This window comes from Bipolaris sorokiniana (genome assembly GCF_000338995.1).
Source record: "Bipolaris sorokiniana ND90Pr unplaced genomic scaffold COCSAscaffold_2, whole genome shotgun sequence".
NCBI classification, from domain to species: Eukaryota; Fungi; Ascomycota; class Dothideomycetes; order Pleosporales; family Pleosporaceae; genus Bipolaris; species Bipolaris sorokiniana.
The window spans coordinates 967,157-993,529 of NW_006911896.1; the positions used below are offsets into that span (position 1 = coordinate 967,157).

General features: G+C 51.0%; 10 protein-coding genes across 10 annotated transcripts; 5 read left to right on the plus strand and 5 right to left on the minus strand.

Moving 5' to 3' along the window:
• Nucleotides 1–821: 821 nt before the first annotated feature.
• Nucleotides 822–3,113, minus strand: COCSADRAFT_108436 (uncharacterized protein; the record flags this gene model as incomplete). The annotated part of the gene is made up of 1 exon (XM_007697680.1): nucleotides 822–3,113. One exon carries the CDS (start codon nucleotides 3,111–3,113, stop codon nucleotides 864–866), a length of 2,250 nt encoding a protein of 749 aa, XP_007695870.1. The 3' UTR covers nucleotides 822–863.
• A 725-nt stretch (nucleotides 3,114–3,838) lies between these two features.
• On the minus strand, nucleotides 3,839–6,281 carry COCSADRAFT_270099 (uncharacterized protein). Its single transcript, XM_007697681.1, has 4 exons — nucleotides 5,279–6,281; nucleotides 4,454–5,226; nucleotides 4,337–4,398; nucleotides 3,839–4,289 (listed from the first exon to the last, which is right to left on the minus strand). The coding sequence occupies exons 1-4, from the start codon at nucleotides 6,177–6,179 to the stop codon at nucleotides 4,121–4,123; spliced, it is 1,905 nt and encodes a 634-aa protein (XP_007695871.1). The 5' UTR covers nucleotides 6,180–6,281; the 3' UTR covers nucleotides 3,839–4,120.
• A 680-nt stretch (nucleotides 6,282–6,961) lies between these two features.
• On the minus strand, nucleotides 6,962–8,330 carry COCSADRAFT_33159 (uncharacterized protein). Its single transcript, XM_007697280.1, has 3 exons — nucleotides 7,999–8,330; nucleotides 7,612–7,947; nucleotides 6,962–7,554 (listed from the first exon to the last, which is right to left on the minus strand). Exons 1-3 carry the CDS (start codon nucleotides 8,263–8,265, stop codon nucleotides 7,117–7,119), a joined length of 1,041 nt encoding a protein of 346 aa, XP_007695470.1. The 5' UTR covers nucleotides 8,266–8,330; the 3' UTR covers nucleotides 6,962–7,116.
• Nucleotides 8,331–9,870: 1,540 nt separating this feature from the next.
• On the plus strand, nucleotides 9,871–11,699 carry COCSADRAFT_80852 (uncharacterized protein; the record flags this gene model as incomplete). The annotated part of the gene is made up of 3 exons (XM_007697682.1): nucleotides 9,871–10,405; nucleotides 10,452–10,887; nucleotides 10,934–11,699. 3 exons carry the CDS (start codon nucleotides 9,871–9,873, stop codon nucleotides 11,697–11,699), a joined length of 1,737 nt encoding a protein of 578 aa, XP_007695872.1.
• Nucleotides 11,700–12,335: 636 nt separating this feature from the next.
• On the minus strand, nucleotides 12,336–14,085 carry COCSADRAFT_133676 (glycoside hydrolase family 88 protein). Its single transcript, XM_007697683.1, has 4 exons — nucleotides 13,914–14,085; nucleotides 13,771–13,858; nucleotides 13,219–13,693; nucleotides 12,336–13,168 (listed from the first exon to the last, which is right to left on the minus strand). The coding sequence occupies exons 1-4, from the start codon at nucleotides 13,958–13,960 to the stop codon at nucleotides 12,357–12,359; spliced, it is 1,422 nt and encodes a 473-aa protein (XP_007695873.1). The 5' UTR covers nucleotides 13,961–14,085; the 3' UTR covers nucleotides 12,336–12,356.
• Nucleotides 14,086–14,577: 492 nt separating this feature from the next.
• COCSADRAFT_349590 (glycoside hydrolase family 5 protein) lies at nucleotides 14,578–15,952 on the plus strand (the record flags this gene model as incomplete). Its single annotated transcript, XM_007697684.1, has 2 exons — nucleotides 14,578–15,208; nucleotides 15,288–15,952. The coding sequence occupies exons 1-2, from the start codon at nucleotides 14,605–14,607 to the stop codon at nucleotides 15,950–15,952; spliced, it is 1,269 nt and encodes a 422-aa protein (XP_007695874.1). The 5' UTR covers nucleotides 14,578–14,604.
• Nucleotides 15,953–16,419: 467 nt separating this feature from the next.
• COCSADRAFT_133679 (uncharacterized protein) lies at nucleotides 16,420–18,576 on the plus strand. The gene is made up of 4 exons (XM_007697685.1): nucleotides 16,420–16,973; nucleotides 17,029–17,467; nucleotides 17,521–17,781; nucleotides 17,837–18,576. Exons 1-4 carry the CDS (start codon nucleotides 16,757–16,759, stop codon nucleotides 18,486–18,488), a joined length of 1,569 nt encoding a protein of 522 aa, XP_007695875.1. The 5' UTR covers nucleotides 16,420–16,756; the 3' UTR covers nucleotides 18,489–18,576.
• A 1,185-nt stretch (nucleotides 18,577–19,761) lies between these two features.
• COCSADRAFT_33164 (uncharacterized protein) lies at nucleotides 19,762–20,686 on the plus strand. The gene is made up of 2 exons (XM_007697281.1): nucleotides 19,762–19,996; nucleotides 20,052–20,686. Exons 1-2 carry the CDS (start codon nucleotides 19,780–19,782, stop codon nucleotides 20,564–20,566), a joined length of 732 nt encoding a protein of 243 aa, XP_007695471.1. The 5' UTR covers nucleotides 19,762–19,779; the 3' UTR covers nucleotides 20,567–20,686.
• Nucleotides 20,687–20,835: 149 nt separating this feature from the next.
• COCSADRAFT_133685 (uncharacterized protein) lies at nucleotides 20,836–21,932 on the plus strand. The gene is made up of 2 exons (XM_007697686.1): nucleotides 20,836–21,154; nucleotides 21,267–21,932. The coding sequence occupies exons 1-2, from the start codon at nucleotides 20,945–20,947 to the stop codon at nucleotides 21,714–21,716; spliced, it is 660 nt and encodes a 219-aa protein (XP_007695876.1). The 5' UTR covers nucleotides 20,836–20,944; the 3' UTR covers nucleotides 21,717–21,932.
• A 450-nt stretch (nucleotides 21,933–22,382) lies between these two features.
• COCSADRAFT_79172 (uncharacterized protein) lies at nucleotides 22,383–24,836 on the minus strand (the record flags this gene model as incomplete). The annotated part of the gene is made up of 5 exons (XM_007697687.1): nucleotides 22,383–22,550; nucleotides 22,668–23,664; nucleotides 23,715–24,022; nucleotides 24,102–24,502; nucleotides 24,554–24,836. 5 exons carry the CDS (start codon nucleotides 24,834–24,836, stop codon nucleotides 22,383–22,385), a joined length of 2,157 nt encoding a protein of 718 aa, XP_007695877.1.
• Between the last annotated feature and the right edge of the window lie 1,537 nt (nucleotides 24,837–26,373).

Here is a 26,373-nt window from a genome sequence, read left to right on the forward strand (position 1 = left end):
AGGATAAGCACTGAGGACGTTGGGGGCAGTCGGTGCGAGTTCGATGGCTTCGGGGAGAAGAAAAGCCAAGAAAGGGTCCAATACTATGGTGTAGATGTGTGTGGTCGAATCAGACTGCGTTGCAAGGTTGGCGTACCGAGGCTGTGACTGATGATGCATTCGTTCTTGTTTCTTCCTTTTTGTTGTTGTCTTTGGCGTTGAGACGGTGGAAGGATTGGAAAAGAAAGAAATAATAGGATGCGTGGTACAGATAAAGAACGTGTTGGGAGCACACGATGCCGAAATGTGTCGGGCTGAGGCTTGAAAATTATAATTTTTACGAGTGCTTTGTCAATGGCGTTTGTCTGGTTGCGATTTGCGTTGCTTCGTGACGTGTGTGGACCTGAGTGTTTTGGGCCGAGGTACGTATGATGGTGTTGCGTCACGAGGAGGGGAGGCAAGGGATGAAGATGAACGACCTAGTATACGTCTTACACAACCTCGGCTGTTGGGACGAGGCCATGCTGGGTGATGCTGGACAACAAGGTCAATCTTGACTCAGTGGTGGGATGGATGCTTGGGCAAACAACTGCCGAAGGTAACGTTACCAGAGCGGGGGCAAAAGACAAGATGGTCTGCGGGATAGCAAGATCTCAGCGAGTATACGGATATCAATGGAGACGGAGCAGATACGGAATATTCAAGTTTGATATTGTAACATGAAAGGTAATAATAATATACAAGTGTTCTACCAAGTCTATAACCCCCCGTCTATGAGTGCAAAGTCATCAATCTAAGTATTCATTAATAGGTATCATTAAGATTTCGTAAAAGCTGAAGACCGCCAAATCAAAAGAAGAGGGATTTGAAAAAAATGAGTGAGCTCAATGACGCGTGGGCCCATACACACGATGGTTCCTGACATCCATTTCCCCACTAGTAGCCAGCCTAGCGTTGAAGTTCACATCTCCAAAGATAGCACCTTTAGATTGCAAAGTCCAGCTCACGGTAGGCTTAGAGCTTCCAGTGTAAGGATTCATGCTGGTTAGAATCCAGCCGCGTGCCAGGGCACTATATTCGGATCCTTGTACGGCCTTGGGCACAGCAATAAGCAGTGTCTTGGAGTGCTCAAAAGGGGCAAAAATGATAGCCTTGCTGCCTTGTGTAGATGGACCGGCGTAATCATATGGAGCCGAGGAGGAGGGTGCGGATATGATGAGGGGGCCATGTGTGCGTTCCGAGGCGCCTGAAGGCCATGGGATCCCAGATGCAATTAGGGTAGAGAGAAAATGCACAAGTGCCGTCATTGCACCCTGGCCCTCGGCAAGTAAAATATAATTTTGCAAGATGAGGTGTGGGTTCAGCAGCACCTCAATGGTGTAGGGTTCCAGGCGGGGCGCGTTGGTCTCTTGGAGGCTAGAGATGACATCTACCACCCACTGTGACCCGCACTGGAAAACACATGCTAGTGTCTGAATGAAGATGTTGCGCAAGGCTGGCGTGCGCGGGTGATTCGGTGCTTGGGAGAAGCCCCACAGTCCAGATCCTGGTATTTGATATTGAACACAGAGATCGATGAGCATGCGTGCCCGAGCAACGTGTGATGGAAAAGAAGCACTCGGCTGGGTGCGATGTGGGAGGTCTAGGAAAATGAGATCCAACTGTGCGTATTCTGCTCTGCCGTCGGTTGCTTGGACCAACTGGTTTGCGTGTCTGGGGAAATGTGGAGGTACTCGAGAGGAGCTAACATCCAAAGATGTTGGTCGACAGAGCCATGAGGTAGATCCGTCATGGAGCTGGAGTGGTGTGCCAATGGTGCAAAGTGCAACAGGGTCTCGTGCCGCAATCCCGACTAGGAGCAGCGAGCGAAGACATTCGTCCTCAAGATTGGGTCTCGAAAATGGATTTGGAGGAGCTAAGGCCAGAGGCAAACCAGAAGCGTTCAGGGCAATGCTGGTCTTATCTCGGTTAGCGTCCAGTCTTCGTTGGTATTCTGGTAGACGCGGGTTTCCTCCAGCCTTCATGCGAAATATATCGGCAGCCATTGATATGGAACATGTTTCTCTCGAAGTTGGGTAGTGTTGGCTGTCTGGTGTTCGAAGTACAGAGAGGTCTCCTTTGATGAATGCGTCTTGCTGTTGGAAGAAGTCCAACAATGAACGAAGCTTTGCAGATAGGGTTGGTGTGAAGTGGATGACTTCGATTGCAAGACTTAAAAGATGAGTAAAGAAGGCCCCGGTAAAGCGTACGACTGTCTGCACTTCATCTTCGTAATGCCGTAAACAAGGCACTAGAAAAACATGGCTCTGTCCCATTCGCATCTCATGGGCACACCATGCACGGTCAAACCACTCAGAAGACAGAATGCGTTGGACCAATGTGTTGAACATCTCATACTGCTGCATGAAAGGTGGGTGCAGTCCAGAGTTTGGTTGTTGGTCCAGAGGTACTTGAGAGTAATTGTACTGCTCAACGTAGTAACGCAGAAACCGTTCTTCGTCTGGCGAAACAACAATGTCGTCCAGTACTACAATGACTGCTCGTGCATTCTTGTAGACATTGTCGATAACTCCGATAGCTGCGTTCTTCTCGACTTCGTCGTCCTGTTCGATGCACACCTGGTCATACCACAGCCCTTCATCCACGCCCCTCTCTCTTACAACGGCTTGGAAAAGTGCAGAAGTAGTTGGTAGTGGGAATTGCTCAACCTCCTTCAGCCATCCGAAGGGAAGATCTCCGACAGGTGTCAGAACCTTTCTCGGTGTAGTGCTTGCAGCATGCTTCTTGCAATAGCTAAGAGCAATATATCCTCCCTCCTCCCCATGATAGCCAATATCGTTTATCAGCCGAAAGGCAAAATTGCTCTCGCAATGTTCCTTTGGGATAAACTCCTTGACTACCGAGGGTGCTAGGCGGCCGAGGTCCGACAAGAGTGTGGCAGCATCGATGTCGTCTTCGCATGGTATTGTTGACCATTTGTGTCGGTTGAGAAGGGCATCTCGTGTAGAGGGCTTGATGAGTCTGGCGTGGAGACTTGATGTATCCAGGTCTGACTCATCAATATCAATGAATTCGCACTGTCCGAAGCGGGCGAACCACTGAGGTGATGTCTGCAAAGCCATGTGGATATACATTTCCCGGTAGTTGTGTTGGAAAAGTAGTAGTAATGTTTGATGCACAAGTTGTGCTTCATGGCAAGGCAAGAGACCTATTTGACGTTGAGCTGCTCATCCCAACCCTCTGACCCTTGGTCCCTCGGGACACACAAAGTCTTCCGATGTACAGCCGTATCCTCACTCTTGGGCCCATCTGGGAGCACGCGACAAGTGGACGCCATGCATAATCGTCGTCTATCAGCCCACCAACGCCACAGGCGCACCGACTACCGCATTGAGTATTTGCGGGGAAACACGAGGGCTTGGCATATCTGATGACAAGAGATTAGGTTGTATGAGGCGTAGTGCAATGTGGTGAAGGTTAGTAGGGTTTGAACGATCCAAATAGTCGGGTTGTCCTGTCTGATGGCACGGGCCTTTGCCGTAACGGCAACCCATGAGCATGACGTCGGCAAAAGCATCGGAATAAGTAGCCGTCATGAGGAAAAAAGGAAATACACGATATGAAACATGCAGCTTCATGGGCCTGTCTCGTCTAACGGTTGGTTGCAGTGTGATTGCCTGGGGCTAGAAATTCTAGAAGGAAAAAAGCAAAATAGCCTGCGCAGTACTGCAATTTTCCACGGCATGGCAATTTCCGAATGTGTTGAGCTGCATGCAGAGGCATCGTGACAGATGTCATGGTCTCTACAGAGTCAAAAACCCCCCAAGCCACGACTAGAGGGCGTGTTGCAATTGATCGTCACGGTCATGGTCGCGGTCAAGTTCAAAGCATTTCATGCATTATCGGGACGCGTATTCCGATAGATTGACGATAAGCCACTTAACCCAAAGAGTGTAGAGAGACCGATAGTTGAAAGGATATTGCCAGACTCAGCGATTGCCAATCGAAGCAGCCGTTATCCTCAATGGCCAAACAGCACGCGTTTCGCAACACCAAAACTCAAATCCTCAGGCTCGCAAACTCAGGCCGCCGCCACGAACTCCAACCGAAACGCATCAATGACAAATCTTTCGACAAACAATTAATCAATCTTCGCATTCGCAAGTCGATCATTGGAGCCTTGGATGACATTGGACATCCGCACGTTTTGCCGCTTGTATTTGCTGTGTTTCCGGAGCCGTTTCCGTGCGACCATGACCGGCACCGATGACTTGGTGACTAAGTAATTACTGAAAGACCCGAGCAGGACACTGCCGGAGTTAGCATCCATGAATCAGGAGCGGAACTCAAAACTTACCCTTTGAGAGCGTTCCGCCCTCGAGAACCAAGAATCACAAGAGTTGGCTCCAAGAAATCAATCTATCAATGAGCTGTTAGCGAATTGCAGCACTTCACACAATCCGGAGCTACTCACCACTTCAGTAATCATGTGCTTGGGGCTCTTGCAGTGGAACACCTCGACCACAGCACGCACTTGAAGACGCGTCTTTCGCAGCAATTTGACACATCGGTCGGAAACCTCCACACATGCCTGATACCTGTCTTTCTCAGCCTTGCCCATGGCACCTACGTTGGCTTCAGTGGCCATGATTGAGTTTGACAATGCTGAGAACCCAGGCCTTGTTTGTGTCAGACCGTCGTGGTTGGACAGAGTCCTCTTAAGATGGTCTGATTCCTGTCGCCCAGTGGTACCTTGGCTGATGGGTGCCCCAGAAGCATCAGTCGTTGCGACGCCAGTCTCCTCGTCAACAGCGTAGACAGCAAGGAGGGTATCACCATCTCGTAAAACCGTGCCGATTGTCCACTCCAAAGCGTATGCAGCCTCATCACTGAGATCGGTCGACACAAGGTATACACGCTGTCTCCTCAACCCTTTGGTAGCGTCTTCTGCAAACTGAACGTAGTTACCCCTGATAATCTGTCGAACACAGCGATGAGCTTCTGGGCTTGACTGAATAGGCGAAATGTTCAGTGAAAGTTGTTGAGCCGATTTGATTTCGGCGAGCTCGTCTTCATGATCGGAGTGAACTGGCGTAGAAAAGCCAGAGCCTCCCTGGTCGAAACTAGTGTGGGGGTGTACGACGCCTGAGGAGTTTCTTCTAGACATTCTCTCGCCGTTTGGACCAGTGATGTTTATGGAAGGCTCGAGCAATGACCGCACTTTGTAGGAGACAGCAACATCCCTACCTGTGCAGGATTAGTATTTGAATGCAACAGTTTGGCTGTACATGTCACTTACGTTCTTGCTCTGCTGCGGCCAACAAGCTCTTAGCTGTGATAATTTCTCTGCCCATGCTGTCTGTGCCTCCAGAGGTTTTCCTAGATCGCTGCCTGCCGCGTTTTCGTTTGTTGGCCCCGTTCCACCCATCCTCCCACTCCGAACTATCGGAGCCATTTTCGCTGCTCTCTACAGCAGCGCTGTCTTCGCCGTCGTCGTCTGTGGCCAGACGGACACCTCCACCTGGGGCAGTCGATGTGCCTTTGATCGGATCCGAGCCTTTGCGGTTGGGAAGTGAAGAAAGCCCACCCTCGGATCGCGCCAAAGCAGAGTCGGAAAGTTTTCGGTACGCCGTGTCCATGTCGATGCGCTTGCCTGAATCAGTCACAAGGCTGTTGTTCGAAGTCGAAGTGGGCGGGGGCGGGTTTAGCATGCGTGTTGCTGGAGAAGCAGACCTACGAGGGCCTGGAGATCCAGATTTTGACCGACCCAAAGGGCCATTCAGCGAGTTGTGTCGGTCCCTTGAGTTTGAGGAGCCCAGAAAGCCAGCTGAGCTGCCGTAGACAGTTGACATGGCGCGAGGTTTTGCAGAAGCATCGAGCTTGCCACCTTGCGACACTCTCTTGGGCATAGCATGCGCGTCGATTGAAGGCAGCATTTCAAACTTGTATGCCGACTCAGGGTTCACTCTGCGAGGCGACGAGGGCATGGCAAAGGGAATGCCAGTGCTCCCACGGCTCGAACTCCTGCGCGGTCCCGAATCAACGTCTAACATGCTGCGAACCGGCGAAGCAAGTGGGTTGGGGCTTTGCGCACGTGCGGTTGGGCTTTCTGCGCGTCGTCCTCCGGGCTTCTGATTGCCCTCGAGGAGTTTTACAACCTCTCTCATCTCCTCATCGATAGCAGCTTCGAGCGAGGCCATGGTAGCGGTGGGTGCAGGGTCGATGCGTGGTGAGGCGGTAGTGGGTTCAGGGTCGTGTGCCGGGGTCGGCGTGATGCGTGGCAATGTGGCAATTATCGCAAAAAGATGGTAGTCGTGTTCGCGGGGTAGCTGGGGTGATTGGGGGCGTCAATTGGAGTTGTACTATGGCATCATAGGCACAGCTAACTGCTGTCTGATGTGCGAGCTACAGATGCCAGCTACCCCGTACCAAATGCTGGCCGGTCCGGTCAGGGTGTGTGGGGAGGGGTGAGCGCGTGATGGTACTAATGCCAGCAGTGGGGTAATAATTCCAAAGACTGTAGCTGAAAGCAATGGCGGGCCGATCCGTCGTACTGTATGTAGCTAACCGCTGTCGGAGAACAAGTTGTTCCCTAGCAGATTGATGGATGCCGACGACATATGGAAAAGGGACAGCAAGCTTGAGACAAGAAGGCTCCTGGGGGCGGCGACAGTCAGCGCGAGTCGACGGTCGCGGATGCTCTTGGTCTAGGCGGTGGGAAGTGGGCATCGGACCATCCCTCCCTCCAGCATCTGGCGGTTTGACAAGCCTTGGCACGCGAAGATCACCACCGCGCTCTGCCTATGCCGCTGGCGCAGGAACTGAGGTGCGGCATGCAACAGAACAGGAAGCGTCTCCGACTATCTACTGTGTGCATATACAGGCACGGCGTCGCTTCGCCAGCTGTCGCGTGGGCATCTCAGTCCCAGCCCCATCTTGCCTCGTCCAGGCATCGCATGTGAAAGGAGCCTGTGGCAGAATACGGGGCCGCGTGGAGCAAATGTGCATGTGGCTGTGCTAACCCATGACGCCCTATGCAGAGACATGTACTCGCCCAGTCTCTAGCCGGAGCACTCATAGAAATAATGTACATTGATGCGTTACTAACGGCATGTTGTGCTTTGCTAACTAATACTTTTACCTCTTCCTGGGAAGCACAATATTTGCTCGCGCTGCAACGCCCAATTTGTGAATGGCGTTGCGCCTGTCCCAGATACCGCTGGTGCCCTGTACTACTGCAATAAGCTCCTGCGCAATTCGCTGGGCAAAACTGTTCTTGCCACTGCCCATGTTCCTCCTCTTTGAGGCAGCCGCCATGATCCACTGGATGGCTGCGCGCCGCCGTTGCCTCTGACCCAGAGGCACAGGAATCTGAAGAGCGACACCTCCTCCAGCTGCACCTCTCTGACTTCGAATGCGCATCAGGGGTGCGACTGAGTCAATGGCCAGTGTAAGATAGAGGACGGGGTTGAGAGGGAGGTGTGATGGCGGGGGCGCACCGGGAAGCAGTGGCCTGGAGGGGTTGATGGTGGGGATGGGCGACGTTCGGAGGTGTTGAAGGATCAATGCCATGTTCTGTTGTTCTTGTTATTAGATGTATGTACGCTAGATTGTATTACGGAAATGACGTACCCGCTCTGCAACGCTCTTCTTGCCATGTCGCATGAGCAGATTGGTAACCTGGTCGACTACTGGATCATGGCGATGCTTGACATGGCCGTCTTTTGGTAGTGGCAGAGTAGGCATTTCAAACTTGAGACCTGGTATGGCGGGTGCTTTTGAGGCGTTCTGAGCATTGATTAGGCCCATATCCAATCCACTGTTGCCGTTGGTCTGAGTCGTCATGGTTGAGTATGATCGTGAGCCCTTTGGCGCTGTATTTGGTGTCGTCTTGGAATTTTGAGAAGTGAGCTTGTCTTGCATAACCTTGGGCAAGTTTTCTTGTGCGGCCTTGTCACCTTTGACTACCTAGTCGGCTGTCAGCATATCTGTGGCAATGTGTGGTGGTTGTGACCTCACATCCTCAATTGGAGTGCCCTGGCTGAGATCAGGTCCCTGCTCGCCCATGGTCTTGGCCATGGCAGCCGCCTCTTCGGAGACATGCTCAATGGGCTTTGCATCTTCTCGCTTGGAGCGGTCCGCGGCTGGTGGTTTGGCTGAATCAGAATACAGGCGCCATTGCGACGATGGCAGTCGAAGTGCTGATCGAGCAGGGTATTGCACCTGGGGCCTCGGTCGGAAGGCAATTGGTCGCGTGAAGGCAGCAATATTTAATCTCGGAGGCATGGCGGCGTGTTGTGTGGTGGGCGGCGATGTTGCAAAGTGACGATGCTGAATATTCCAGTTCCGGCCAATGTCGCGCCGGGCGGCCCGTGCGTCATACGTCAAGTAAAAAGAGCAGCTTGCAGGCTGTGATCACTCTACCAGCTTCAACATCAGCCTGCAAACGGTCGCATAGCACATGCTTTTGTTGCAAGGCCTCAGCTAATGCATCTGACTAACTTCAGCTTTCTTACATTTGGCACCACGACTGTTGCTACTGCAGCAGCAGCACCTTGGATGGGAGGTGTGGAAGAGCGAAAGGCCACCATTGAGCTTCTTAGCTTTTGCTATTTCTTTCTTACCAAGTCAACAGTCTTCTAGTCTATCGCATCATCTCTCAACGTCTTTCGTCATCAATTTTTTCATACAGTCATCGATATTGTTTCCTTCAGTCCTTCCTTCTCGAGCATCCAGACATGGTACACTCACCTCTGAGCCCATGTCGCCAGCGAGGGTTTTTACGCCGCCTTTACCGCGATAAAAATATCCAGTATTCTCTTTATCGCGCATTCTAAAGTGGGCTTTGGAAGCGCATTGAGCAATGCTCAACGTATGAGGAGGGCACATGATTATTACTTTTTGCTGGGGCAGCTCCGACTGCGCTAGCGTTGCCTATCGCACGCCACCATCAGTCCCTCTATCGCACTGCTATAGATGATGCCGATGGTCTCGTTTTTTGTTTTGGCCGTGCGTGTCTTGCGCTATCTCTACACATTGGTGGAGATGCGGGGTGGGATTTTGCATACACACATATGTGTGTATACACTACACGGGCAGGCGTCGAGGGCAGCGAGTCTGGGCGATGCCAGTGCCCGTGCCCCGCCCGCCCGCCCGCCGTGCTCCCAGTAGCATTGGCATAGAATCCCCCCGCGCGCTGGGCGTGTCGCCTGTGGCTGGAGCCAATCGGAGGGGCGCAACCCCGCATGGCGTACCACGACAGTCGGAGTGGAAGAGGGTAAGACTGCATGTAAGTAATATGGCGAGTGTCGTTAAGCTCCTGTCATGGCCGCCGCATGCATCGTAGCCGTGCAAGGCGGGCGCAGCATGGCGAGCGGTAATCCGCCAGCAGCCGTCAGTCTTCCCCGCACTAGGCCGGAGAGACGACAGCCAACCATGTGACCATCCAGCCCAGCCACTCTTGTTTCACCCCGCTGCAGCGGTAGGCAGTGGGCAGCAGGGTAGCAGGGCAGCAGGCAGCACGCTGGCCGCCGTTGATCTTGCACAGTCGGGCTAATTAGCTTATCGCATTCCAGAGGGAGCGGTGACGGGCCTGCTCCAGCCTGTACTTGCTTGCACCATGAGCGCATTCCCGCTCGCCCTTCTCTCTTCTCTCTCAAGCTCACTTGCCCCAAGCGCTAGGCACCCTCGACATTGCTGCAAGGTGCTCGCCCCGATTGTCGCGTCACAAGGGTGCTCCCCGTGTGCCTGCAGACCCGCAGACCCTCGACCTAGTGGACCCAGCGTACTTACAGTAATCCCGATTGCGCACCAGCCTCCTCCCCTCCACACCCTCCGTTATCGATACAGCAACCGCAGCCCACCACGGCGCACCCCAGCATGATTGACACAATGGATCGCGGGAGTCTGTATGAACACGACATCCCCTCTCTCAGCGCCTCGCTCGAGGCTTTTGACCCCGAGCGCAGCATGCACTCGGCCTACAGCAGCCGCTCCAACATGCACTCGTCGCGATGGAGCGTACCCCAGGACGACCCAGACTCCGAGACCGAGTCGGACGGGCCCTGGGCCCCTCCGGCCTGGCAAAAATCACAGTCCAGTAACCACTGGTACCGCAAGTCGCTGCTGGGCGAAAGCGCAATGCGCAACAGCCCCTCCAGGTCGCCATTCGAGTACCGCACTGATCGCGAAGTCACTCCCTCGCGCATACCATTGCCCGAGTCGCCATACAAGCAGACGCCACGCACAAGTCCAGAGCCCATACCAGAAGAAGAACAGAGGTTCCTGTCCACCAGCATCGCTTCGCGCCTCCAGAGTCCCATCGTCGCCGACGATCACCCCACCCCGCCCACCCCAAGCCCATGCGCGCTCCCAGGAAAGGAGCTGGAGCTGTCGCATCATGACCAGGACGGTCCAGCAGAGGGTTGTAAGTCGTCTCCATCAATGCGCGCTGTAGAAACTGACAGCCCTAGTCATGCGCTTTGCTTACAGAGGAGAAGCCAAGTTTCGTACCGCACCCATTGAAGACACCATTTCTACTTTTGCCAGTGGTCTTCACATCTTCACTAAGTCAAGAGCAAACGTCATTCTTACCGTTGCAACGGTCCTGCTATCATGGATCCTTCTGCAGCCCTGGACAGCCAGCCTAATTCCAGATGTCGCAAACGTCGCCAACATGGCCAAGCAGTTTGAGCCGCTTCTCTACGCGTCTGAAAATGTAATACCGCGATCGCGCGAGCTCGCAGAGGCAAGTATCGCTGTCCAAGATTTAGGAGAGAGCGTTCGAGCGACAAATATGTCGGCGTCCTCGGTCATCATTGACCAGCTCGACGACTTGGGCGACAGCCTCAAGATCTTGTCTGAGAAGATTACGAGCTTCTTCACAAATGTGGACGGTGATATGGACTCGTAGGTATACATCGCTCGACGCTCACACACCCACTAATGATTGTAGCATCCTTATCACCATGGAGTGGGCCAAGCGCGAGTTGCAGAGCATACAAGGTCCCAAGATTGGTGTGATTGATACAATCATCGGAAATGTGCATGGAGGTCTGAGCAAGATCGGCCTGCTTGAGCGCAATGGCTCACCCACAGCGATAGGGCGTGTGGTAAATGACGTCCTCGGCCACACTACCCAGCAGCGCTCCAAAGCCACCCTGCAACGCACGTTTGACTATCTCCTCTCCACGCTAGAAGAGAACATTGCAAACGAGCTTGCGCGCGCAGACGTGCTATTCCAGCTCTTCGAAAGCGTGGACAGGCAATTCCACAACCTCCATCGCTCTGTTGCGAAGGAAGAGGACTCGCTTGCAAACAGGAAAGACGAGTTCCTCGCGTCCATGTGGCGCATGACCATCAACAACAAGATGAAGATTAAAAAGTACGAGAGGAACCTGAAGCTCCTCAAGGATGTCCGCGCATCCACTTTGATCAACAAATCTGAGCTCAAGGGCCACATCCAAATCATCCACTCCGTCAAAGACCAACTGGACAAGGCGCGCAAAAACCTCATCAGCCCCCTCATCCGTCGGGCACAGAGCAACAGCTTCGGCCTGGAGCAACAGCTCAACGACCTCACAGGAACCTATGGATTTCTCAAAAACCTCCGAGACGGCCAGAAGAAGAAAGTCCTCCAGCAATTATGGGGCGAGCCCAAAAAGCGCATCGCCATTACAGCTGGTGGCAAAGAGGAAGAGATTGACGAGGGCGACCACTAAACCTGCCCGTCTCTCACCTCGAATTATTAGCTCTTCGTCTCCCGTTTTCCAACTATAGACTCTGGTTTCTGGCGCATTGAGGGGCATATCCTTGTCTCGTTTCATCTGTCCTTTCTAGCATTGCAAGCGACTTGGTATAGACAAACGAGACCACGGGATTCTTCTTGCGTACTTTTATCCATTGGCGGAGTTTGCAGGCGTCACAAACATACACACACACACATTATCGTAAATGTGGCTTCCCTCTTTGTGCATTACAGCGAGATTCTGGTTCTTGTTGTTGTTGCTATTATAGCAGGCGAAACAAAGGAGTGGAGGCGTACATGGCATGGATTGAATTGACTTGAGTTCAGTTGAATTCGGTTGGATTGGATTGGAATGGGATGGGATGGAATTGGATCATGAGTTTAGCGTTTTCCTTACATGTAACGTACATTTGCTGCAAAAGCCTTTTGTACATGTCTTCGATGTAAACAGCAATCCAAGTGATTGTGCTTTATAGGGTTCTCGTTTTTGTTTAGCACTGCCAAACGCATCGTTGGGAGCTAACCGTTTTTCTTTTAAATTATGTAGTATCAAAACAGTAACATGGAATATTGTTATGTAACTAACTATAGTTAATTCTGTTTATAGTATGGAAAAGATAAGAGAAAGCCGCTAAATTAGCCCTGCCCTTAACAGCTTATTCCCAAACTCCAGCAAATAGTAATCCGCGTACACAAGCCCGTGATCCTTGTACTTTTGGTGCGCATGCTCATTCCAATTCGTCGTACTGTGTCGCAGTATTCCATCAAACGACGATTCCTTGACCACCACATCCCCTCCAGCCGCACCCCCATTCACCTTTCCCTCCCCCCGCACCTCAAACAACGCCAAATCCATATCATACGCATACTCAATTGTCTGCGCCACAATCTGCAACGCTATCTCCAGAAAATCAACTCCACCCGCCATCTCCGCCGCAGTCTTAGCATCCAACCCCTGCAGTGCTTGATGTATAATCAATAACCCATTCGCAGCAATCACTCCCGCAGACACATCTCGTAGGGGTCCCCTTTCACTATCCTGTTCTTCTTCTACTTCTCCCTTTACAATCGGAGCATCAAAATCCCACCTCGGCACCAACTCACACGTCCATTTCCCTTTCCCCTCTCCACACCTCCCCAGAAAATACCGTGCACACCCAATCGCCGTACTCAAAAACTTTACGTCTTTCGTCCACGCATACGTCTGCGCGAAACCCATTACAGACCAGGCCTGTCCGCGGCTCCAGGTCGATGCGTCGGCGTGGCCCTGATTCGTCATTTTGGACTGCACGAGACCCGTGCGTGGGGAGAAGTTGACGAGGTGGTAGGAGGAGTAGTCTTCGCGTAGGATTTCGTGGGTTATGCGGGTGGCGTGAGTGGTGGCTATGTGGGAGAGATGGGGGGAGGAGGTTGTGTGGGCGATGAAGTAGAGGAGGTCGAGATCTTTTTTTTTGGTCAGTTTCGTTGCAAACTAGGAGGGAAGGGGGACGTACTGCACATGCTGTCGATTATCACGAGAAAGTTTTCTTCCATGTCGGTGATGCTGTACCGATCGTTGATTGCGACGTCCCAACTCCGTATCGCCTGCACACGCTCATCGTACCTCGACGCGAGTGCCTCAGCAGCATTGATAACAGCAGCCAGACTCGCTTTGTTGCCGGTTAGTTCCCAGTCGCGCTGCAGGGCGGGTTGCACGATGAAGCCCATGTCGTGGGTGTCTGTTCGGCTGGACATTTGGGCAATGGCTATGCTGTAGTGGCGGCCGAGTTTCAAGAGATATTCTTGGATTGTCGGGCGTAACTGGGGGGGCAAAGACAGGACTTGTGGGTATTTCATGCTGCGCTCTAGCAGGGCGTAGATGCTGCCTGGGAAGAAACCACAGGTCCAGAAGAGGGCTTCGCGTTCTTCGTAGCGGCCGGCATTGGGTCCTGTTTGGGGAACTGTGTGGGGGTAGGAGGGTAAGGGGGCCTAGGGGTTTTTGTTAGATTGAGTGGTTTCCAAAGGGGAGTATTGAGTTGGTGGTTGGGGAAAGAGAGTTACGCAACTGGTTTCTTTAGGCCTCGTTGGGCTACTTGGATTATTTTGGCGAGGACGTTTTCCGAGAAGATAGCGCTGAGATCGATGTTTTTGATACTGGATATGACGGGTTAGAAGAGGTTACCATCAGCGTGAACAGAGTGTTTCTTACCTTGCGGCTGGGACATTCCCGTTGACTTCTTGCACAGCGTCACCCATTTTTTTCACTTATTGGTCAACACGGGCGAGCTGACTATGTCTGCGACAGGTGCAGTGGTGACGTCCTGGGAGTTTAGACGGCCTTTCAACGCGGTGATGTTCAAAATAGGTTGAACAATAGTTCCTGGGGTGCTGACTAGAGTTGAAAGAAACGCAACGGGGGAAATGCCAATAGAAGTAGCCTCATCAGGCACCAAACTCATATTTGTAGACGCGCGCATATTTTCGTGGCTTATTCCAACGACGTCGGGTTATCTCGTTCCAACAAAGTTGGGCTGATGACTAGTCATGGGATCTGCATTGTTCCGATGCCCGCATCCTGCCCGTTTACGACCAAGGTAATCCATCCGCTACAGGAACGTCACCGCAGTCGAAGTTTGCATCTTTCGTTTGCTACTGTTTTCGGTAAATGCTGGGACTTGCGATAATCCCTACTAGACTGGGCACGGCTATTGGTATACGTTCGGCATGTCTTGCTATGAAAAACGTCTGGGGCCCCTAGGCGTAACTTGACACACGGAATAATTAGTATGGCCACTATAAATTAAATTATCCCCAAATTACGGTTCGCCCAGAGACAGTATGTAAAAAGATAAGAGTGCCGCTGGGGGCCTGGTCAAATCCTTCGCATCTTCGTTCTCAAGATGTTTTTCTGTATCATCTGGGGACTCCTGTTGGGATCCTTGGCCACTGCTGTGCCGCAACACGAGTCGAAAAGGGCAGCCCCTACACTTCCATTATCCACCAAGGGCCGAGACATCATCGACGCCAAAGGAAATGTCTTCCACTTCATGTCGACGAATTGGCCAGGTCACCAAGAGATCATGATACCTGAAGGCCTTCAACACTCCTCCATCGAAAAAATTGTATCTTGGTTCCCAAAGCTCGGTCTTAATTCTGTGCGAATGCCATTTGCCATTGAGATGATCGATGACTACTTAGCAAACAGCCCAAATCAGACCTTAGAGAAGAGCGTCCTAAGAGCTATTCCTGGTACCAATGGGACGAATGTTCTAAGCTCTATTTTGAAAAACAATCCGCAATTCACCAAAAACACTACTAGACTGCAGGTTTGGGATGCTGTCGCTAAAGAGCTGGCGCGCCAAGGTATTGTTCTCCACCTTGACAACCACGTAAGCAAGGCTTTCTGGTGCTGCGGCGAGAACGATGGAAATGGGTGGTTTGGAGAAAGATACTTTGATGTTGAAAAATGGAAGCGAGGTTTGGCGTTCATCACGAAACACGCAAGTACATTCCACGGCCAACACTCTTGCTCAAAGCTAACAGACCCAGGCAAAGGAAAACTGGCCCACATTTTCCTCAATAGGTTTACGCAATGAGCTGCGGTCCGCTAAGGGCGCTGAGCCTGTAGACTGGTATACGTGGTACATCCACATGACGAGTGCTGCCAATGCCGTTCACCAAGCTGACCCAGATGCCCTGATATTCTTCTCCGGACTCTCCTACGATACCTATATCGACCCTATTCCACTCGGCAAGACGCTTAGTGGAACTGCTGGTACCTCTACTGCCAATAAGAAGGCCACGTTTATCCCAAGTGACTTTGCGTGGAAGAACAAGATTGTGCTAGAGATTCACAAGTACGACTTCGAGGGAACGAAAGACAACTGCCAGACGTTCAAGAGAAAATGGTACCAGAATGGATTCCAGGCGGTCAATGCCAGTGACCCAGCGACCAAGTACGTCTTTCCAATGGTCATTTCCGAATGGGGCTTCATCAACAACGGCGTTTACTGGAACCAAACAACATATGCCAAGTGTCTGGTGGAGATGGTCAAAGAGTACAAGGTTGGCTGGCAGCATTGGGAGCTTTGCGGTAGCTTCTACCTCCAAACGCGACCGAATAGGCAGCCCAACACACTTGTTGGGGCAGATGAAGCTTGGGGCATACTCAACTACAACTGGTCGGCTATCAGATCGCCCGTCACTCTTGAGAATAGTCTGTTCAAGATGATAGCCGCCTTGAAATAGGAGACAGTGTGTGGACTATGTTAGTATACTTCTAGTCGAACTTGTATCAAGTAGATTAATGTAGTTCAGTAAGACATGCCTGTATCTGGATAAACTCCTATCATGGTTTTAACCTAGTGACGTGATATGAAGCAAGGGATTGAGACAACGCAGTTCAAAGAGGGATCTTATCCTACTTGAATTCTCCATGTAGCTAGTGCCTGTATGGCGTCATGCATGCAAGCCAGCTTCTTTGCCAATTTTTCAGCCGACAAAGAAGGATTCAATATGCGTCATGTACAACGCACAGTTTCTTCACACAGCATCCTGTATCGAAATTTTCCTCCAGTGAATTTAGGCGAACAACGGGCCGAGGGATCTAGTCCCTCCGTAAAACCATACGCTACCTTCATGCCACGCTCGCCAAGCAGCTTTCTCACATAAGAGTCTGAGTTTCAATTCGCTACTCCACACTTTATCCGTCGCCATGCCAGCCTCCCGGCAGCTGGTGGCCGCCTGACGCAAGGGTGTTCCCGTCTCCGGTAGCAGATGCGAGATAACCGCGTACGGAGGACCCGTCCCCGCAGCAGCCATCCAAAAACAGGAATCACCCGGTGCCCGTTTTCCCAGATCCCCCACTCGATTCCCAGGTCTTTGTCCACAGCAGCGGGAGCTATTTATTAGACGAAATTCTGGGGTACGAGCTAATGTTTGCATCTCATCTCACAAGGGCCCCGTCTTTTTTGCACCCATCTCCCCGAAATCACACCGAGGTATATTGACCTCATCCATAACAACAACAACAGCGGTGACACTACGACAATAATGGCGGGTACGCAGCCTAAGAGCGAGACCGTTGGCGTCGCCGACAGGATAGACGAGTTCGATACTAGTGTCATTGCGCCAGCCGAGGCACCCAAGAGATCACCATGGAAAGCGTGGATGTACCTTTGGGAATGGTACCCTAAGCATTATCCGCCAGAAGAGAGAAAGCTTCTGAGGAAGATGGACGCATGCCTCTTGACTTTCTGCTCGTTCATGTGTATGTAACTTTGTCAGAATATTCCCAAATGCAAACTAAGAGCTGACACCTGCAGTCTTCCTGAAATGGCTCGACTCGTCAAACATCAAAAACGCCTACGTTTCCGGTATGAAAGAGGAGCTCGAACTGTATGGAAACGAGTATTCGCTCTTCGACACTTTCTACAACGTGGGGTACCTTGTCTTCCAGGTTCCTTCTTTGCTGCTCCTTTCTAGACCGAGAGTCGCAAAGTACTATCTGCCCACCATGGAAGTACTCTGGTCGATTGTGACTTTTTGCCAGAGTCAGATGCGCAGCAGAAACGATATATACGGTACTCGCTTCTTACTTGGTCTACTCGAAACTCCCGTGGCATCCGGTACGACGTACGTTTTGGGTTCTTGGTACAGGCCTGAAGAGGTGTTCAAGCGCACTGGAGTCTGGTACGTCTCTAACAATATTGCCGTCATGTTTGGTGGCTACCTACAAGCTGCAGCCTACAAGAATCTAAACGGGTGAGTTACTGAGCCTGTGACCTTTGAAAAAGCCCTATCCTAACGTTTGGTAGGGTCCATGGCATGGCTGGGTGGCGCTGGCTATTCATCATAGACGGGGTGATTTCCCTACCCATCGCTTTAGCCGGGTACCTGATTTTCCCCGGTCTTCCAAGTAGTAAGAAGCCATGGTGGCTCACGCCCAAAGAGCACGAATTAGCTCGGTCTCGCATGGTCAACGCAGGTGTGCAGCCCAGCAAAGAGCTAAGCTGGACCGTAGCCAAGCGCACATTCACACGCTGGGAATTCTACATGGGCATGCTCTGCTATACCTTGTACGTCTCCATCTCATTTACACCAGGCTCTATTTCCATTAACACCCAGAAACAGTTTCCTATCTTCGTCCTACCCCCACGGACAAATGGCCATCTGGCTTAAAGATCTCACGGCAAAGCACCCAGGCGCATACACTGTACCGCAGATCAACACCATCCCTACCGGTGCTCAGGGTGTTTCTGTGTTTGCCGCTCTACTCGCAACCTCACTTTGCATGGTGTACCCGCTCTGGTTCATTTTCTCCATTGTCCAAGCCATTTACATCATAGCAAACATTTCGCTCTTGGTCTGGAACATACCCAAGGGCTACCACTTTGCCTGCTATTACCTTCTTGGCGTATCAGCAGCGATAACACCCATACTCATGCCCTTTATCAACATGGCGCTGCGTGATGATGCTGAGGCACGTGCAGTGACCGTTGGCGCGATGCTGACTGCCGGGTGGGCGGTGTTTTCGTTTTATCCCATTACGGTATTTCCGATTGTCGATGGTCCGAGGTGGACGAAGGGGTATGCGGTTAATATTTGCTTTATTGTTGGGTGCTGGGCTACATTTCTAATTATGCAGTATTTGTATAAGATGAGTGAGAAGAGGAAGCAGGCACTTGTGGTTGGGGAGATTATGAAGAGTGATGAGGATATGGTGGGGGTGGACGTGTATGTCAAAGATGGGGCTGAGGTAGAGCATGGGGAGTTGAGGAAATAACGTGGTGGATTGTTCGATTAATGCGAGTTTAGCTTGGTGCTACCTGCGATTATCTAAGATAATGACGTTGCTGAATGAAGATCACGGTTTACTATTAACAATTAGATGTTGATACTTTCCACGCCTGGCATCTCTTACCAACTTCCAACATTTGTCAGGCTGCGAACAGCGACCACTGCCAGCGAGCACTCTACGAGCAGAGCATCACATCGAAAAACTTTCCCCGGAAAAATTCACTTCCCGCTCTCTCGTATTCCTCTCCTGATATCGTCAACATAACGCGGATCCACCTAAGCATGGAACGCTGTGGAACCTTGACATAGATGGCTTGACACGATTCACGCCCATTCTCCACACCGACACAACAATTACATATACCTGACCATGGGCAAATGCCCAATTCCGCATGACCAGCTTGGCCAAAAATGCCATGTTAAATCACAATGATGTCGACCTGTCGTAGCACAACCCCATCCAATCACACACCCCACAACACCCGGCCCTGCGGCTCCTCAGCCCCGCTTTATCGGGCATCTAGGACCCACTCTGAACCAACTACGCCGCAATCCAACTTTGGCGAAGCAAGATTTCTTGCATGAAAAAGGGTGCAGCGGGCTGCGCAGAATTTAGTTTGTTTGGAGTGTTTTGCCAATTGGGAGGCGCGCGTTTGTCGGGACTAGCCCTGCGTCGGGCAAGGGTTGGGTGCGAAATGGAATAGTAGTAGTAGTAGTAGTACCTTTGGGATTGCCCGCGGCTGCAAGGCACGATATTCTTTTTTTGCATTTGCAAGGCCAAGGGAAAGGGGAAGCATATGAGGCGCTATTACATCATGTTTTAATTGTCATGAGATGTACTTGTACATAGGTTCCTGGCAGTCCTGTTTCCTGGCTATTGTGGTGGCTTCGTATCTTTACTTTGTATATTCTTCATTCTTCCTATAAGGTCTTTTTCAACTGTTTCTCGAACGAGTAATACGAATAATGGCTGTTCTTCGCTCTTCAAATATGTTGATGCGCCGCTTTGCACGTCCGGTTCCGCCCGTATTCCGCATACGGCCGGTTACAGCGTCTCTTCAGCGGAGGATGTTTGCGTCTAATCTAGACGCGGATTTACCTCAGGTTCAACGCAACAAGGCTGAGAACGGAGGAGAAAAGAGACTTGGCCCTTTCGATCTTTCTGGAAAAGTCTTCGTCGTTACAGGTACAAAATGCCGTTCAATCTATAGAGCCCATGTGCATTTATGGTTGATGCTAAAATCCCGGCAGGCGGAGGTAATGGCCTAGGACTATGTATGGCAGAAGGTCTTGTAGAAGCTGGTGGCAGAGTCCACTGTCTCGATCAATTACCAGAGCCTTCTAAAGCATTTCAAGAAGCGCAAGCAAGAGCGAACAGCTCCAATGGTGCAGGTCTGGAATACCACACCGTCGACGTCACACACGACGAAGCCATCCAAAAATGTATCCAAGATATCGCAGATCAGAAACAAAGACTCGACGGCCTCATCGCAGGTAAGACATGATCCATACCCAGCGGTCACTACAAACCAACTAACTTTTTACACAGCCGCAGCAGTCCAACAAGTCACCCCAGCCCTCGACTTCCGCAAAGAAGACATTGCAAAAATGCTCGAAGTAAACTACACCGGCGTCTTCCTCACCGCCCGCGAATGCGCCCGCCAAATGCTGCGCTACAAAATCCAAGGCTCAATCTGCCTCGTCGCATCCATGAGCGGCACCATCGCAAACCGGGGTTTCCTCGCCCCCGTGTACAACTCCTCAAAAGCAGCAGTCGTCCAACTAGCACGCAACTTGGCTATGGAGTGGGGAAGGAAGAACGAAGACGGATCTGGTGGAATTCGAGTTAATTCGCTGAGTCCGGGGCATATTGTTACGCCGATGGTTCAGGCGAATTTTGACGCGGGCGAGGCAGATCCAAGGGAGTGGGAGAATAATAGTATGCTAGGACGGTTGAGTAAGCCGGAGGAATATAAGGCGGTAGGATTGTTTATGCTGAGTGGTGGGAGTAGTTATATGACGGGGCATGATTTGAAGATTGATGGGGGGACGACTGCTTGGTGAAAGGGTGGGGTTAGTTTGATGGCCTTGTGCATTTTGAGCGCTTTCTGCAATTATTCTGGGTTTTAGATGGTTGGCGATGTATTATTAGTCTTGATGTAACATGAAGTTTATTTCCTGTCGTACTCTGTACCATGGTGTAGCAGTATCCACGTGTTGTCGATGTCGAGGGTACCATCAGGGTGCATGGGCCCCACCAGCGCCTTTACCCGCATCGGCTCTAGTTTACAATCGGACTATCTGTCCTTCCGCGCTCCCCTTGCGACAGCTGTACAATTCCACGAGCGCCCTCTCAAGAGCAAGAGAGAGAGGCACAACAAAACGTCGGGCTTGCAAGCGCTGCAGCTCTCAACAAATCCCAGGACCCCAACCAATTCAACAATGGACCGGTTAGCACGCCTCGTCAGCTATCTGCTGCTTGCCCTTCTCCCTCTCACTGCGGCCCTCAAATTCGACCTTCATCCAGTAGCTGAGCGCGATTCTGCCCGATACGAGCGATGCATTAGGAATTTTGTTGCAAAAGAGCAGTTGGTGGTTGTTACGGCGATACTGGATGGGTACAGGGGAGATGGCCAGAGGGTTGATATGCATGTATGTTTTTTCTTGAATCCAGGCACGATACACGGGCTCAATTGCAATTTGACATCGCATACACACGAGCATTTTAGCAACGGGACATTTTGCTGACAAGGAAATCTTCTAGATCCGCGATGCAATGGGCAATGACTACCACCGCCCCAAGGACGTAGTAGGTGAGAACCGCTACGCATTCACCTCGCACGCCGACTCGGTCTTCGACGTCTGCTTCGCCAACGTCTTCACATCTGCCTCGTCGTCCAAGTCAATCAAGCCCCGCCATGTCGAACTCGACATTGACATTGGTGCCGACGCAAAGGACTGGAACGCCATCTCTGCCAGCGAGAAGCTCAAGCCCGTCGAGGCCGAACTGCGTAGGATCGAAGAGGTCGTTGGCGAGATTGTCAGGGAAATGGATTACCTGAGGTGGCGTGAGCAGAGGCTTAGGGATACGAATGAGAGTACCAATGAGAGAGTCAAGTGGTTTGCTGTTGGCACCATGGGCATGCTTGTTGGACTGGGTGCGTGGCAGATTATTTACCTTAGGGCGTATTTCAGGAGCAAGCACCTTATCTAGATGCATGTACGCATTGAGGGGTTGGAGGGAATGTGTGTACAAGAGGTTGCAGGGAAAGGGACAGAGGGTAAGGGCACGTGTATGAACAGCGTTATGGATTGCATACTTGGCAGGCAATGGCAATGAAGCGGCGTTGGGAGGGATATTATACCAAGAACAAAAATTCAAACTATGGTCATAATGGTTCTTTTCTAAGTGGTACCTGTTGGTGACCATGACTAGTTTCATCGCTTGGTCATATAGGGCCTCAACGGTATTTACAAACGTGTGAACCCTACAGACAAATGCGGTTTATCAAGTCGTTCACGAAAGCAGCAACAAATATACAAAAGACTGCCCCGATTTAGGCATCACTGGCTAAGTACACTGAACAACTACAAGGATTCACCAGCAGACGATATCTCAAAGGAGGCAGATATTCCAAACGAGTGACTTTATTCTATTTCTCATAATCATCATCGAAAAAATGAGCGTAATGCGTATGAATTTCCAGCGACCTGGAAGCAGGTCCTAGACTACATATACGCGATCGAAGCGAATGTGTGTTATATACAACAAGGTAGAAAAGAGTGTGGGTAGTGCAACGACGCACTGTTTTTTGTTGAAAGAGGGGAATGTGCTACTTCGGCAGAAAGAATAGAAGACTCGGTAGGTGTCAAGTATCTATCACACAGTCACATACTCGATGACGATGGACGTGATGACAGTCGTCTGGGGGTCCGCAGGAGCCGTAGGTGCTGGAGAGGGTTGAGGTGTAGTTGGTTGGTTTGCAGCTGAGGATGTAGCGATTGGTGTTTGAGTAGAAGATGTGGGCGAAGATGATACCACGGTAGACTGCACAGAAGAAGACGAAGCAGCCGCAGACGACACGGCCGAAGAATATGTAGGCACAGATGCTACAACCGACGAAGCCGCAGGCGCCGACGTAGCAGAAGTCCCGTTGTTTCCCACTGGCACACTGATTGGCCTCAACAACACATTGTCGGGCATCCGCCTTGGCACCTCTGAATTCTCAATCTCAGATACTAGCGTAGCATTCTTCCATACGAATTTCCCGGCAATGGCGTCATACTGGCCCGTCATCTGGCGATCGGGTAGTGTTGAATTCGTGCCGTCGGGACCCGGTCCATTATACACAGGGGGGTTCCCACTGATATCCGTGTTGTACTGCACGTTACCGTGCGAGATGGGGACTTGGGTGTCTGATTTAGGGATACTGACTGCGACGTTGCGGATAGTGACGTTGAGGCCTGGAGGGGGCTTGTTGCGTGGGATTTCGGTTAGGTCGAGGGCTTGGATGCGCCAGCTGAAGTTTTCCTTAAGGTAGGCTTCGACGGTTTCTTTTTTGAGATCTTTGAGTTGTCCAGATTTGTGCTTACGCATTAGGGCTTCTGAAAGCCCGATGTTGCCGGTTACGGTGAGAGCGGAGTTGGAGCGGGGAGAGGACATGGAGGCGAGTTGGCCGATGTAGTTGTCATCGGTTGGCCAGTCGACTGGGTTGAAGCTTGGTTCACCAAGGAAGGCGCGGACAGAATATGAGATGTGGATGTTGGCTGGCATGTTAACTTCGCAAGACCAATCGATAGCTGGTAGGGTAGCATTCGTGCCCACTGGAGCTGGCAAGGTGGTGTTTCCAGATTGGGTTGAGTTGCTAATTGGCAGAGCGGGAGTCTGTGGCTTATACAACTGGTTTATAGTAGATGTGAGTGTCTTATTGCTTGGGTTACCAACAAGCTCGGGGTAGGTGTAGCCAAAGGCAGTCCAGTCGCGTGACGTGGTAGACGTCCACATATCGCCTAGAGCATTCATGTGGAATGGTGGCAGAGGGGAGGCTGCCCCTATAACACTACCTCTGGCAATAGCAAAAGTTCCTCGATCTTGTTTGGAATCTTCGACAAAGGTATCAGGGTAGCGAGCCTGGAACAGCGCCAGAAGTCGATCAACGTTGCTGGACTTTGTCAGAATGAGTTTTTGTTTTCTCCAAGTAATGTGACATACCAGTGATGGAACCAGAAGACAGGATCAAATGCAGATACTTCTGTAATTCCCATATGTCCCAGTCCAAAGACATTGTGTACACCGTCATGGACGCTTTCAAAGTTGCCAATACTACCACCATTGGCCCTGTTGCTCACTTGGTTATACGGTTGGTAAGTCGTGAGTAGTTTATAGATGGTATCACGAATACTATCCTGCTGCTTGCCTATTACCACGTTGACATCATCGTCACGACTAGTAGCATTGGCGAAGTAAGGGTTGAGTGGGTAGCGGATAGTATGGTTCCAGTCCTTGAATTCATACTCGACCTGGAATACCGTTAGTATTTTGCATGTATTTACAAGGTAATTTCTGCCCTTTATCAAATAGAGCAATAAGGTCACATACCAGTTCAGCAAAGATATTTTGGGGCACCGGATTGAAATCGTATCGGAAGAGGGGATTCGGGATTTCTCCCACAGTCCCATCAGGATGTATGACTGAAAGACGTGGAACCCGCAAAGTCGCCGGTATCACACCTTCATCTGATTTCAACGGCTTCCTCGCCCAGTCCCAGAATGGAAGGCGTACTCGAGCCGCGATTTTCAAAGCTTTGTTACGAGCCTGGCCAATAGGATATTCTTTGGCAACGTCGACTGCGCGGTCGTGAAGAATCTGCTCAAACAGCGCGAGGTACGGACGGTGCCATGTGCCAAAGATGCTAGATGAATGGGGGCAGTACCCCATCTTCTCTTGGCCAGGAATACCTTTGACGTTGTCCCACTGTCCAAAAGGTACTCCGTGTATCCCTGGAAATGTTCAGAAAAGATGAGTTTTGTTAAAGCTGACATGTTTCCTACCAGCGATTTCATAGTACGAAGTCTTCTGAGTCTGGTCCATAGCCTGGAACCGAGCAAACGCAAGTATAAACATATTCCAAAGCTCAGCATCTTGCTGAAGCTCCCGGAGTTCCAACCGTGGATGCACTCCAGTCCCCTGCACCCCGACAACGCTGAAGTAACTGTCATCTGGCTTTGGGGCACTACAAGAAGGCCCATCAGTGTGGTTAGATGCAGCGTGTGTGCTGCTCAGAAAAGAAACGAAGGCAATGGACCCAGCGACAAGAGAAACGAATGATTTCATCGTGGCCAGCCGAGAAAGAATGGAAAGATCTTCAAGATCAAAACAACGAATGTAGTGTGAAAGAGTGAATGTCACTGGGACCAAAAGAAGGACTGAGCAAGCAGCGCTGCGGTGCACATTTGGAAAATGATACCATTGACTATATAGAAGCTTTGTGAGATTAACGGTCTACGGTGCAACTCGCTCCCCACCCGCACATGTATGACGTCCTAGGCTGTGCAATGGTTACTTTATGCGTTACTGCTTTTCGAGACTGCTGATTTGACGACTCCCCGGAGGAAGTGTAATCTCCTTCTAGGGATCCTAGAGGGCCGTTGTGGGGGAGTGTATGCTCGAAACATGTTTGGTTTCTTTGCATGAATAAACAGGCTCTAATGGCATGGCTGACAGCCCACTTGCAGGGCTGGTCAGAATGGCCGCGGCAGAAGCAATGTTTCCAAGACGCTGGAAAGCTTGGGTTGATAGCGGGGTAGTAATTTGGGGTCGCTAGGTTCAGTCTCTATTGCCAGGGTTCGGAGGCTTGCAGATGGTCGAAGCCTCTTTGATCCGAGAGAGGCCATAGTACATAATTGGTTCACATGATGCCTTATGTTAATATCTTCGATGGAAGCTATACAAGACGGTTGGTGGTGCCGTCCGGGAGGTACCGTGGTGTTGCCAACACGGAGATGACAGGTGCTTGGCACGGACCACCATGCCATGGTGAGACACTTCTGAGGATGGAGTGGACAGCCATTGTAGACATCCCGTACATCCTCGATCTGGTTGGTTGGTTTGATATGGCCTTTACACTGAGCTATCGGCACGTGTTGATTGCTAACGATAAGGACTGCCAGGTCTTGGCAGCTATGCGTTCTTCTCCACAAGCGGTGATGTAACGCTTTTAAGGACAACCTATCCTGGCTAGCTTTCTTGATTGATCTCAACTTTGCAATCAAGGTCGAGCGGGAGATAGCATCGGGAGCGCCTGGCAAGACTGGTACATAGGCATTCGTGGTTATTAATGTACTCACAAGGGGCCATAGCCATTCCTTCATGCACGATCTCGAGTCGTTCTTTTGGGTTTTCTTCTGGTTGTGCGTCCATTATGATGGGCCAGGCAAACCCACTATGTCGAGGGCATCTGAGCACTGGAATTACATTGACACAGTATCGTTGAGTGATATGAAGCTGGGCTTTGTTAGTGACAAGGATCGTTTTTGCGATCGCATTCACAAAGAATTTACAGAACACTGTTAGCCACTGGTTGATTTTATCTGTGTACTGCGAACAGTAGTCTTCCCAGATGTCAAACTATGGAAAACAGAAGATGAAATTCCCTATCGCCGGCCATCTCTTACCTACTCTTGTTTCCGAACACTTGGCATCTAGCACTAATATAATGACCAAGAAGCGAAAGGCAAAAGCTTGATAATGAGATGGAAAATACACTTTGAACCTTGGGGAAATTTTCAGGCTTGTAAAACAAAGAAACAGATAACACACGCCAGGCGACTAGGGCTTGGAGGCACGAGATACACGAACGCTTCATCGACAA

What these genes read in the sequence shown, in the direction of transcription:
- COCSADRAFT_270099 (XM_007697681.1), bottom strand. Translation starts at nt 6,179, where the DNA reads ATGGCCTCGCTCGAAGCTGCTATCGATGAGGAGATGAGAGAGGTTGTA. An exon ending in GGCCGCAGCAGAGCAAGAAC is followed by an intron (nt 5,227 to 5,278) that starts GTAAGTGACATG and finishes AATCCTGCACAG; the next exon opens with GTAGGGATGTTGCTGTCTCC. An exon ending in AGCACATGATTACTGAAGTG is followed by an intron (nt 4,399 to 4,453) that starts GTGAGTAGCTCC and finishes GCTCATTGATAG; the next exon opens with ATTGATTTCTTGGAGCCAAC.
- COCSADRAFT_33159 (XM_007697280.1), bottom strand. Translation starts at nt 8,265, where the DNA reads ATGCCTCCGAGATTAAATATTGCTGCCTTCACGCGACCAATTGCCTTC. An exon ending in AGGGCACTCCAATTGAGGAT is followed by an intron (nt 7,948 to 7,998) that starts GTGAGGTCACAA and finishes ACAGCCGACTAG; the next exon opens with GTAGTCAAAGGTGACAAGGC. An exon ending in AGAAGAGCGTTGCAGAGCGG is followed by an intron (nt 7,555 to 7,611) that starts GTACGTCATTTC and finishes CAAGAACAACAG; the next exon opens with AACATGGCATTGATCCTTCA.
- COCSADRAFT_133676 (XM_007697683.1), bottom strand. Translation starts at nt 13,960, where the DNA reads ATGGGTGACGCTGTGCAAGAAGTCAACGGGAATGTCCCAGCCGCAAG. An exon ending in AACGAGGCCTAAAGAAACCA is followed by an intron (nt 13,694 to 13,770) that starts GTTGCGTAACTC and finishes AAAAACCCCTAG; the next exon opens with GCCCCCTTACCCTCCTACCC. An exon ending in GATAATCGACAGCATGTGCA is followed by an intron (nt 13,169 to 13,218) that starts GTACGTCCCCCT and finishes CCAAAAAAAAAG; the next exon opens with ATCTCGACCTCCTCTACTTC.
- COCSADRAFT_133679 (XM_007697685.1), top strand. Translation starts at nt 16,757, where the DNA reads ATGGCGGGTACGCAGCCTAAGAGCGAGACCGTTGGCGTCGCCGACAGG. An exon ending in GACTTTCTGCTCGTTCATGT is followed by an intron (nt 16,974 to 17,028) that starts GTATGTAACTTT and finishes TGACACCTGCAG; the next exon opens with TCTTCCTGAAATGGCTCGAC. An exon ending in GCCTACAAGAATCTAAACGG is followed by an intron (nt 17,468 to 17,520) that starts GTGAGTTACTGA and finishes AACGTTTGGTAG; the next exon opens with GGTCCATGGCATGGCTGGGT.
- COCSADRAFT_33164 (XM_007697281.1), top strand. Translation starts at nt 19,780, where the DNA reads ATGGCAGAAGGTCTTGTAGAAGCTGGTGGCAGAGTCCACTGTCTCGAT. An exon ending in ACTCGACGGCCTCATCGCAG is followed by an intron (nt 19,997 to 20,051) that starts GTAAGACATGAT and finishes CTTTTTACACAG; the next exon opens with CCGCAGCAGTCCAACAAGTC.
- COCSADRAFT_133685 (XM_007697686.1), top strand. Translation starts at nt 20,945, where the DNA reads ATGGACCGGTTAGCACGCCTCGTCAGCTATCTGCTGCTTGCCCTTCTC. An exon ending in GCCAGAGGGTTGATATGCAT is followed by an intron (nt 21,155 to 21,266) that starts GTATGTTTTTTC and finishes GAAATCTTCTAG; the next exon opens with ATCCGCGATGCAATGGGCAA.